This window comes from Quercus robur, chromosome 4 (assembly GCF_932294415.1).
Source record: "Quercus robur chromosome 4, dhQueRobu3.1, whole genome shotgun sequence".
Classification (NCBI taxonomy): domain Eukaryota; kingdom Viridiplantae; phylum Streptophyta; class Magnoliopsida; order Fagales; family Fagaceae; genus Quercus; species Quercus robur.
Window position 1 is genome coordinate 70,967,034 of NC_065537.1, and position 12,550 is coordinate 70,979,583.

General features: G+C 32.3%; 1 protein-coding gene across 1 annotated transcript; it reads right to left on the minus strand.

The window, feature by feature from the left end:
• Positions 1-1,098: 1,098 nt before the first annotated feature.
• On the minus strand, positions 1,099-5,636 carry LOC126723552 (F-box/kelch-repeat protein At3g23880-like). Its single transcript, XM_050427107.1, has 2 exons — positions 4,331-5,636; positions 1,099-1,408 (listed from the first exon to the last, which is right to left on the minus strand). The coding sequence occupies exons 1-2, from the start codon at positions 5,512-5,514 to the stop codon at positions 1,405-1,407; spliced, it is 1,188 nt and encodes a 395-aa protein (XP_050283064.1). The 5' UTR covers positions 5,515-5,636; the 3' UTR covers positions 1,099-1,404.
• Between the last annotated feature and the right edge of the window lie 6,914 nt (positions 5,637-12,550).

Here is a 12,550-nt window from a genome sequence, read left to right on the forward strand (position 1 = left end):
TTTCCTGTTCCATGGAACGATCTGGAGTGTCATTACTAGTGGCACGTTGCCCCCTTTATCCTCAGCTACATCCATGTCAAGGAGGAGTCTCCTCATGGCCGAGGAGGGGTTTTTCCTTGGGCTGGGCCTTTGGCCCAATGTAGACATTGACATGGACCTCCTAGTCTTTTACTCCCCTCCCCCCCCCCCCCCCCCCCACAATAGCTTTTCAAGTTTCTCAAAAAAAAAAAAAAAAAAAAGCTTTTCAAATTTCACAAACCTAGCCAAGTGATAAAAAGTAAATCCCATCTTGGTTAATCGGGTCATCACAAACCCTTTGGATTTGACTAGGTCTTATGTAGAAACGGTCCATTTAAATACTCAAATTGATTTAGGTGCCAAGTCATTAGAATGAAATTTTCTCACATGTACAACCTTCACAGTTACAATAATACTGGCCAATATAAAATTGTTTAGTAAAGAACTCAAACATTTTAAATTGTTAGTAATTTAATGCTTATTTGCATGTTAGACTTCACTGCTTTGAGATAATCTTATCAAGGTTTCTATAGTCATTGAAGAGATCTATGTAGTTTTAGTCATATTACTTTTTTAATGAGTAAGTTGTGACTTAAACAGATAGTTTTATAAAACATCAAGTAGTAGCATGAGGAAAATCCTCCAAACTTGTTTGGAGCTTAACTTCATCCCCTCATATATTTGAAATTTTTTCTAGCTATGTATAATGCAGTTATCATGTAAAGAGCAAGCAAAATACTTTTTTTTTTATTTTTTTATTTAAAGATTTAGCTTACCTCTAATACTTTTTTAACTAAACATATCCTTTTGTTTTAAATATACAATGGCAAGTATTAATTTCTCATTTAAACAAAAGGAAATTCCAGCTAAAAAAGTACTGAAAGTAAGCCAAACTCATTTGTTACCATACATAAAAATCATAAGCTTAGTTGGAATCAAGGATATTTCAAACTTTGTTTGATTAGTCTCATGCATGGAGTCTTACTAGTTCCATTTCCATTTAGATTTTACAGAATCACTTTATTCTTGTATTATTTTTTTCTTTTTTTTGTAATCTTTTAACTTACATCTTGTTTATCATTGTGATTCGTAAATATGAAGTACTCTTTTCTTTTAATAAAATATCTTTAATTATATATGAAAAAAAAAATCAAAATTATCCTAATATTAGTGATTATACTTTACATTTAGTCTAAAATTTAAAATTATCCTTTCCAAACAAAGAAGGCTTGACCAGGAGCGATTATCAAAAAAAGGCTTGACCAAGAGCAACAGGCAACCCCCCCCAAAAAAAAAGAAAAAGAAAGAGCTCTTTAGAAAAAGAATAACGATTGCCAACTTGCCACATTACACGACTGCATCCTTCAGTCCTTCCATGTAGTGTTATTACCTGCAACATAGATGACAAACATAAAAGATATTAATCTTCAATCTATATAATCATTAGAGAAATTAAATTTTCTCTTATTACCAACCATACTCCAAATCATGTCATAACAACAATCAAATTACCAACACAACAATATAAAAAGACAAGAATTGTGTCACATTACAAACTATATCTCATAATCACTTCAAAACCACAGTCACATTAAGGATATTGTAATAAACCATAACAAACTACAAACTAAGTCCAAGAAGTGCGAATTTTATGGTACCAATAAACCAATCAACCAATCAATTCTTCGACAAAAAGATACAGAAAAACATGCAAATCAAATCAATAATCCTATAAAGAGCCAATGCAAATTTTCTCGCATTATCAACCATACTCCATGAACATAGTTGACGAGTAGAAAATATTCCAAAATTTCATTTTCTTTCCCGATTATCCATGAAACAAACATGGCCAAAGTGCAATAATAATTCATTAGTTCCGGTAGGAGAATCCCCAGGATAGAAACGGAATTAGAAAGTACTGATGTATATAAAACAGTTCTAGAGAGAGGAAGTGGATAAAGTGACAAATCATGTTAACGTTAAGGGTATCATATTGTCTTGTACATACATTTGAAATGTATATATTCTGAATTTTAACAAAACAATTGCTTCTTTCAACTTTTCTAAAGAATATAAGAGACCCACATCATTTTAAAATCAACAAGTTCGATGAGGGCAGCAACCACTAAAGACTGGTAAGCACAAAGGACAATGCAATTCCAACCCAAGATTCTAGCTTGGCTTCAACAGATTTAGGCATGACCCATGCAATTCCAACTAGGCAAAATATGAATGCCAACAACTCGGAAGCAAGAGGACAACGCAGGAACAAATGACTAACAGATTCTCCATCAGATTTACATAAACAGCACCAATCCGCTATAACAAAACCCCTCTTCCGGATATTGTTTGTTGTCAATATGTTCCCTAGAGCACAGCCTCCCAAACAAAGATAGAAACTCTAGGAGGAGAGAGAGATTTCCATATGCACTTACAAGGACACAGGGACAGAACCTCAGAATTTACTTGAAGCACTCTATAATACCTCTTTCTAAAATCCTTCCTTGGGGAGAAGGAAGCCAAATAAATCTGTCACAGACATTAGGATTGACCCATGCAGCATACAAATCATCCAAAAAATCAGTCATTGACTCCAACTCCCAGTCTTGTGCCTCTCTAGTAAACAAGGTTTCAAATGCACTGTACCATTAACCCACACAAAGTAATCTGAAATCCGGGACCCTATCTCTAACAAATCTGAACAGTTCCAGACATCGGTCTAGAAAAGTTCTCAGGCAATCAATAGAGTGCAGAAGATAGAGTCTACTTCATATAACTCACTTAAAGCAAAACAGTACTTATTTTTGGGCAATCACCACTTTTAGTTATTAAAGTTTCTCCCATTTTTCAGTTTGGGCTTAGAGTTTCAAAGTATTAAATTTTGTAAAATAATCCAACTTGGTCATTGAAGTTTTCCCAATTACCCCATTTTCTTCCTTTTTATATCCTTGTATTTTCCCAACATTGAAATAGAGAACTATTCAACAAAATCAAGTTCAGAAAAGTAGACAATCTTATGCTCTTTTTTTTTGGTTCCATGTCAATACAAGAAGGCAATTATAAGCCATTGTGGGAGTCCCATGGCACTTGTAATCCACCTAGACTACCAGTGTATAATTTTTAAACCATTAAGAACCTTTTTCTTTTAATCATAAACATGCCTAATCACATGAAATGTCAGTGTCCATATTAGCACGTATACCAAATTAGATCATTCTTAAAAATTTGAGGATTCCATTACTACTTTAGAAACTCGAGACTAAATAGGAAAAATGAGGCAAACTTTAGAAACACTAAGGTTGTCGCTAGGATCACCTCAGATTGATGCAACTCCTACACTCAATACAACATGATATATTTAATCAATAAAAACCCCTAACAAAACACCATGACTCTACCTACAGTTACATGGTTGCAATCACTTTTAAATGCTTGGCCTCATTCTACAATTTATTGACTTTAGATTGATGCAAAACAATGTCTTATTGTCATGTACACAACACAGTATCAGAAGGCAACAGCTGATCATAGCAGAAAAATTTTAGCATGCCTAATGAAATGGAAAGTGAAGCAAATTTTCATATTGAATATGGATTAGATGTGACAACTTCAGCACATAGAAAAAGATAATAACATCAGTCTTTCATTTATATTTACCGTTTCTTGCTTGCAAATGATTCATCCTGTAATCAACCAAAACCACAAAATCAAATTTAACAAATATGACCACTCTTTAGACTATTAGAGCATATTCTTCCACCACAATGGGGATTTTGGCTATCATCAGTCGATTGTAATTTGGGGGGCTATGACTATTCCTCCAAGTACAATGTGAACTATTTGGCAAGAAAGAAATATGCGTACTTTTGAGGGACAGAGTCTACATCATTGGAGTTGAAACTGTTTTGCTGCGATTGTTGCATGTTTGGATGGCTGCCTTGAGCAGGCTGTCTTTTTTCTCTTTTGAGGAGTTTGTGGACTTATGTAATTTCTGTTAGACACTAGGACTCTGTGGAATACTACCTGTGTACAAGGGGGTCTTCTTTCTTTTTTTTTTTTTTTTTTTTTTTTTTTTTTTTAGTTTTCTCTAAGTTAATAACTTTTTTCCTCATTACTAATAAATAAATAAATAAAACAATTATGACCACTCTTTATAGCCATTCAAGAACAAATTACATCCAAAAGCCATATATTGAGGTTTGAAACTTAATACTTATATATAGCAACACAACAATATTTAGTATATACGAAGAGTAAGATAGCATAGAGGAATGTAAATGCTGAAATTTTGAGTTGAATCAAGCCTTTTTACCTGCACTTCCTCTTCTTGGTCACTCCCCTCTTGGAAACTGCATCATTTGGTTTGTCAAGTAAGATAAGGTTCTCCACATAACTATCAGCAAAAGAATGGAATGGGCTTCCGCAAAACCCCAAATTCTTCACTTGTTGGCTCTCTGGGTCATATGAACATAGATTCCAACCAAGTGATAGTTTTGTCTCCACTAATATATGACCATTCTTCCAGAAACCTAACACTCTAAAAAATCGGCTATTGAGGTCAATAGTGAACTGTTTAGTCCAAGAATCAACAGCGCCATACTCTTTCATCACCCAAACGGAACAACACTTGATCTTCATACACTCATAATCATAACATATTAGGGAGAGCAATCCCTTGAACACTGACGTACCAATATCAGCACCTGCTTGGAATTGTATACCATTTGGCAAAGATATCACGCGGAAAACCTCATCACCCAAATCAAATGACAAAACTAAGGAACGGTTATTGCCCCAATCATTCGCCCCAAAATGGACAGCTCCATTTAAAGTAGCTACTGGTCGCAACCAATTATTAAAACTAATCCCAGATGGAAAGCATTCGCCACCACGAGTTATTCTCCAACATCCCTCGCGAAGAGAATAAACCTCAACCAGAGGTGGTTTTTTCTCTTTGGTCATAACAGTAGTACTGGGTAGAATTACAATCCTCACAACCTTATAATCATTAGTCCGCGGATCAAACCCGAACCCCAAACGACATGAAATGGGGCCGTGAGTCTTGGACCTAATTCTAGGCTTAGGAAGAGTAATACATTTTCTAATAGAAGGATTCCATAGAAAAAAGCGGTCTTCTTCACAAATACTGAACAATCCATTCACGGAACCAATTAATTTAAAATAGTCGAGAAAACGACTTGTTAGTGGGAACTCAATGCTGTTTTGAGATTGATCAAGTGAGGAGGAGGAGTCATTGCCATTGTGAATCAATTTGTAGTACTCTATATTGGGTCTATTTTTGCAGCTCCTAACAATTAGTGTGTTGGAATTGGAAGGAAGTGAAAGTGGTGATTGAATGAAATGGGAATCGATGAAGGCATGACTTGTAATTAGAGAGTTCCATGATTTTGAAACGCACCTGAATCGAATTAGGGATTTCACGGGTAGTCTGTGCAGTATCTCCAGCAACACTTCGAATGGCAGATAGTCCGACATATCTATAGCTTCACCCAATTTCTGACTCTTGGGAAATTCTCAATTTTGAAAGTTTTAATCATAAGAGATAAGCCTGTAATGAGAGATGTAGAACACAGAGGTTAATAAAATGATGGAAGGCCTCTTAAAATTGAAAAACAGCTTATAAAAATATCCTTATTTTATTTTTCTTTAATTTTTTTCAATTTTAATAAAAATGAAAATCTAATCAAATTTGTTGAAATTTAAAAGGCCTTCAATCAAAACTTGAGGCAAAGCATTGACATTAACTTGTACAAAATTATTTTTGTCTATTTTAGCATAAAAAACTATTTTTTATTTATTTTATATACTCATTTTTTAAAGGAAAATGCTAATGAATACCCTTAGAACACTGATTAAGAATCCAGTTAAAGAAAGTTTTTATGGGAAAAAAAAAATTAATGTTTTGACAGTTTTTTTTTTCATTTTTCATAAAAGTAATGTCGAAATTTTCCTAAAATGAATTATTAACAAGTACCTTAAGGGCACTCGTTAGCATGACCCTTTTTTAAAATACCTCACATCAAATTATCAATTTTACACTATATTTTATTAAAATATCAATTTTTTTTATAAAAAAAATCTATTTCTCCACACACAACCGCTATCTACTTTCTTCTTTATCATCAAAATACATAAAGAAAGAATAAAAGAATAAAAGTAAAATGAATAGTATCGGTGTAAATTTACATTATTATTGTGGTAATAATGTATATTTACACAATTTCGCATGACCTAATATGTGTAAATTTTGGGCTTGATTGACTAAAATGTGGTACTTTTCTATTATACAAGCACCGAGTGGCAAATGCTCTAAAAGAAACACATCTTCATGAATATGAGATGAGATTGGAAATCTAGAATTTAATGGCCATGTAACTAATAAGAATGGACAAAATGTTGACATTAAAATTGATTTCAAACATTAGGGCTCAAGTCCAAAAAATTATAAACTTCAAGGATCAATGGGGAGGTTGGCCTTCAAAATCAGTTAGAAAGACACATGGGTGTAAAGTATGGAGGAGTATTAAGGTAGATTGGGATAAATTTGTTCATTTCGAGTGTTTCAAGGTGGGTATGTCACCCAAGTAAGGTTTTCACATGATATTTTGGTGTAGAAATCATTCTTTAGAAGAGTTGCATCTTAGTTTATGTGCATGTTTAGTGAACAAGGATGTTTCAGTTCATTCAATCATGGATGGTCAATTAGATGGGGTGCGTTGGAGTTGGAATGTGGGATTTTAAAAAATGTTTTCATGTTTAGGAATTGGAGTCAATGATTTTTTTTTTTTTTTTTTTTTTTTTAAGATCTTCTTTGCTGAAATATCCTCAAGAGGTTAGCAATTGATAGGATGAGATTAAGATTGAATGGGAGTGGTCATTTTGATGTTCGTTCTTACTTCTGAGTATGAGGTTATTTGGGGTAAAAATAGGCTAACTCTTTCCCTTAGAAGAGTATTTAGTGCATCAAGGCCCCAAGGAGGGTTCCATTCTTCGTTTGGACAGTAGTATGATAAAATATTCTAACTTGTGAAAATCTTATTAAGCAAGGGTTCTCTTTAGTTGAGTGGTGTCGTTGTATGCATTGATATAATGATGAGATGATGGACCATTTGCTATTGTGAAGTTGCATATGTTTATTAGTGTAGTCTTTAGAGCCTTTTGGGGGTTTGATGGGTGTTACTACTTATCAGGGAAGGTAGATGATCTCTTGTTTAAATGGAGGAATTAGTTTGAAAAACAACCCTCATATTTGGAATTATGTTCCATTATATTTGATCATTAGAAATAGTTGGTTCTAGTTAGCTCAATTGGTAAAGCCTTTGATAGTTGAATAAGAGATTTGAGGTTCATTAAGAACGGACGCCATAAGTTGAAACTCTCTTTAAAAAAAAAAAAAAAAAAAAAAAAAACGAAGCTATCATTAGAAATAGTCATAATTTTAGCTGATAGGGGTATTTTTGGTGAAGAAATTAAAGCTTATAAACAAATGTTTGTGGAAGCTGATGACACCCATAGGGCCATCAGCTCCATAAAAACTGATGGACCCTTTAAACGACTGTTCACCCATAGAAACCGATGGGCACGTCTTCCCCACAAACCGACAAGCGTGTCTCCTCCACAAACTGACGGGAGACCCTTGAGCAATGGATAACCGTAGAACGATGGAGAAGAAAGCCGACAGGTCCTACGTGGACTTGCTTGATCCTCACGAATGCTTGTATATGGAAACATCTTGCGTATTATGCACAAAAACCCTACTACACACCCATATCTCCCTCATATGGAAAGAAACCCTAAAATCTCGAAAACCCTAATACCAAATCTTTCCTACAAGGAAGGATCCCTGCCCTTAAGGGATCTCAGCTCGTTACTCACTACTATATAAGCACCAGACCTCCTCCTTTCTTAGGTACATAGAAAATCCCTAGCACTCTTACTATAGAGTTCTTAGAGGTTTTTCATTCATTAACTTGATCTTTGGAGGGTCTTTGGCCGATACCACACTAGTGCCTTCTGTTTGATCCTTGCGTCCTTGTTCTGCAGGTGTCCATTATTGCAATTTGGAGCCAATAACTCATTGACAATTTTTGTGCATCATTATTAATATATATAAATATCACAAACTCAGTTTAATTGGTCCTATGAGTCTCAGAGCATTTGTATTTCCTTTTTCCTATTTGGTTATATTAGTTTCCAGCTCTTTTTTTAATATATAAAAAATTGTTTAAATTGCTTTCCTTTTTGGCATAGTCGCATAGAATTCCAATCCCTCTAGGAACTGAATGAAGGAGTCTAACAGCTTTGGTTCTTCATTTTGAGGTGGGATTGCTTCTTTTATTAACCTGTGATTACTTACACCTGTATCATCGTCCTTCTATAGACCATAACCATGGATATGATTTTCTCCTTACAGCAAACCAGACCATGTAACAATCAAATAGTCTTCTCCTTTCTTTTTTTTGATCAGTAAAATAAAAGTTTTATAGATATTTAAAAAAAAGAAAAGAAAGATGAGGCTTAAGTAGTAAGTACAAGCCTATTCTATATTCATAATTTTATTCTAAAATCCTCTCTGCAAAGCCATAATCAATTTTCCATTGGAAAAGCCAAAACAAAAGAAGAAAAATCTATTGTAGAAGTAGAAGGTCCAACCAAAGTAAATAAAGAATACTGAAGATTAGAGTCTATGTCATAAATTTAGCCAAATAAAGCATTATTTTTGGGCAAAATCCATTGTTAGTTCTTAAAGTTTATCTCATTTTTAAAGTTTGGTCCTTAGAGTTTCATAATTAGTTAATTTTGTGAAATAGTCCAATTTGGTCCTTAAAGTTTTCCCCCATTACACCCATTTTCTTCTTTTTTATGTCCTAGTATTTTCCCAACATAAATAGAGAACTATTCAACAAATTCAAGTTAAAAAAATAGGAAAATATTATATATTTTTTTGCCATGTCAATAGCATGGAGCAATTATAAGCCATCATGGTACCCACGTGGCACTTGTATTCGAGGTAGACTACAGCTATACAATTTTTAAAACTTTTCTTTATTATTATAACGCCCAATCACATGACATGTGTCAATGTCCAGATTAACATGCAGAACAAATTAGATCATTCCAAATTTTTTCAGGATTTGATTACTACTTCAAAAAAACTCTAGAATAAAATAGGAAAATGAGGCAAACTTCAATGACTAGAAGTGGTGTTTGCCCATTATTTTTCACGTTTTTAAGGTTTCGTTTGGGAGTTCATAAGGGAATAGAATGATCATAAGGGAATTGAAAGGAATGAAATATATTTAAATAAGGGAATGGGATGGAAAAGAATGAAATTAAATAACCATGATTGGATGTTTTAAAATAAGAAAATGAAAATGAATAAAATGTAAGTTATCTTGTTTGGGAGTAACATAGAGGGAATAGAATGGGATAATTTTATAAAAATATTACTATTAGACCCTTATTTTAAAATAAAAGGTTGAATATATAGGGGTATTTTAGGAGTTTTAGTAAAAAATTCATTAAATCTAATTCTATTCCCTCCAATTCCTCACAATTTTGGGGGAAATGAAAATTTTAGGTTTTAAGAGAATAGAGAGGAATGAGTGTTCGTTCCTACCCATTCCATTACCTCTCACTTAAACTCCCAAATAAGGGAAGGGAACAATATTCTAAAATTATTATTTTTTTCATTATTTTTCATTCCCTTCTTCCAAACGAGGGTTAAAGAAAAACCCTAGGGTTGTCACTAGGCTGCCTTGATTAGTGCAGTTCCCAAAGTGATCAATACAACGTAATACATTTAATAAATAAAAAGTCATTACTCTATGTACCTACGGTTACAAATTTTTTTAAATGTTTGGCTTTATCCTATACTTTGTTGAATTTTTTTTTTTTTTTTTTTTTGAGAAGATACTTAATTTGTTGAATTTAAGCTGATGCAAAACAATATCTCATGTACAAAACGCAGTATTAGAAGGCAATGGCCGATCATAGCAGAAAATCTTAGCAAGCCTAATGAAGTGGAAAGTGTAAAACAAATTCTCGAATGTGGATTAGATGTTAAAATTTCAACATATAGAAAAAGATAATAACATTAGTCTTTCATTAATATTTAACATTAATTTCTTGCTTGCAATCTCTAATCCCATCATGATTCATGGCAACAAAATCATATTTAACAATTATAACCCCTCTTTATAGCCATTCAAGAAAAACTAACATCCTATATATTCATGTTTGAAACTTAATATTTTACTTATAGCCACACAACAATATATAACTTGTTGGGTGGTCATATGAAGAGAGCTTACTCAAAAGTTGTCTTTTTGCCTCCAATAACATATGACAATTCTTCCAGAAACCCTTATAAATCTAAATTAATAGTAAATATTTTAGTCCATGAATTAACAACACTACATTCTTTCATCACCCAAATGAAACGTGGTGTTCATATGCTTATTATATTCTAGTCACTAATCCGTGCAATGCATGGAAAAACTTTGCATAAATATATAATTTATTATGAAACAAAAGATATATTAATTAATAAGTTTAATAAATAAGGGTCTATGATTTGGCCCATGGGATCAAGTCAAATTCGGCTCAATTACTAACACATGACATGAGGAAACATAAAATCTATTAGGTTCGACTAAGTTTAATTTATATTTCTTAATCTCATACAATACATAGGAAAATTTTACATAAATGTATAATGTATAAAATTCAGAGCTGAAATTATTTTTTTTAAAAATGAAAAATATATGACTACACAACAGAAAAATATAAGAAAAAGATGGAGTTACCCTTAGAAGACTAATCCATGGCTATAGTTGACAGGTATAGTTATTGCAAAAAATGAACTCAAAAATTCAAATGTTAAAACTTCCGAAAAGCTAAAAATATAAAAGAAATTTAATATACAAAGCTTAGAAATTATTGAAAAAAAAAAGTATGTGGCTACTCTACATAGAAATATATTGAAATACATGTTACCTCAAAAGAATTATTTCTGGCTATAGCTATTGAAACCTGTCAAAATTTTTTAGATTTTGAAAAAAAAAAAAAGTGGAAAAATCAAAGAACCAAATGTTAATACTTCCAAAAATCCAAAATAATAATAAAGAAAAAGATGATTTCGAGCAAAGAAATTATTGAAAAAAAAATACATAACTACACAGCAGAGAAATATAGGAGATAAGGTACTAGTTTAAGATATTGCAAAAATAAACCCAATAATTTAGAAGTTAAAATTTTCAAAAGGCCATAAAAATTAGCAAATTAAAAAATTTAGAGCCTAAAAATTATTGAAACAAAATAAAATATGTAAGACTACACTACAAATAAATATAAGAGAGAGATAAGGTACCCTCAAGAGAACAATCCATGACTATAGTTATTGAAATCTAGCTAACATGTTCAAATATTGTAAAAAATGAACCAAAAAAATTCAAATGTTAGCACTTTATCAAAATGCCATAAAAATTAGCAAATCAAAAGATTCAGAGTATAGAGAAATATATGACTACACAATAAAGAAATATATATGAAACCCAAAACATAACTTATCTACAAAAATCAATGAAACCCAATCAATCGCATTTAATTTCAAGCATTGCTTCAAACAAAAAAAGATTCTTAATTGTAAACCAATGCATGCAATTGCTCAAAGTATATCCAAAATACTATATTTGATTATACAAGCAACATAAGAAGAAATCCAATCAAGTTATGCATCATCTTCAAATGTAACTCTACTTTTCCTACAATATACACCAATTAAAACTTTCAAAAGGTCATAAAAATTAGCAAATCAGAAGATTCAGACCTAAAAATTATTGAAACAAAACAAAATATATAAGACTACACTACAAATAGTGAAAGGGATAAGAGTGGCTTGGACAAGATAAGAGTGAATGGGAGGGTGATGGGAGTATAGTGATTCTAATTTTTTTTAGTGTAAACCCCATCCCTCAACAGTGAGTCTATGCTTGCTCGGTCTTTTTTCTTTTATATAAATTGTCTGTTTTTTGGTGTATTAATTTTTCTATTTATTTATTATAAATAAAAAATTAATAAATAAAACGATTGATGATGTGGTAGGCTTTGAAAAGGTCAACAAAGAATCAAAGGTTTTGGTTTGATATATATATAGATTAGAGAAAGCAATGTCCTAAATACTGACATATAAAACTCAACTTGTTAAGAAGTAAAAAGAGAATGTGGGTTAAACGTTGAATTTTGGTAGAGCAAGTGAAGCACGTGCAGGTCACACTCATGCGCTGATGCGCACATGCCATAACAGATTAAGGGACAATATTGAAATAGAATTTCCCGCTCTTTTGTCCTTTTCCTTTCTCCGCTCATTTGTATATGTATAGCAGAGTTATCTATTGGTTTGGTACAATTTTTCATTTTCTTGCTTAAGCAATAAAGAAGCTAACCATTCCATCCAAAACTCTCTCTACAATTTAAATATCTTTTTTTGTTTTAGATTTTATCACAACTC

Coding starts and splice junctions, on each gene's coding strand:
- LOC126723552 (XM_050427107.1), bottom strand. CDS start 5,514: ATGTCGGACTATCTGCCATTCGAAGTGTTGCTGGAGATACTGCACAGA.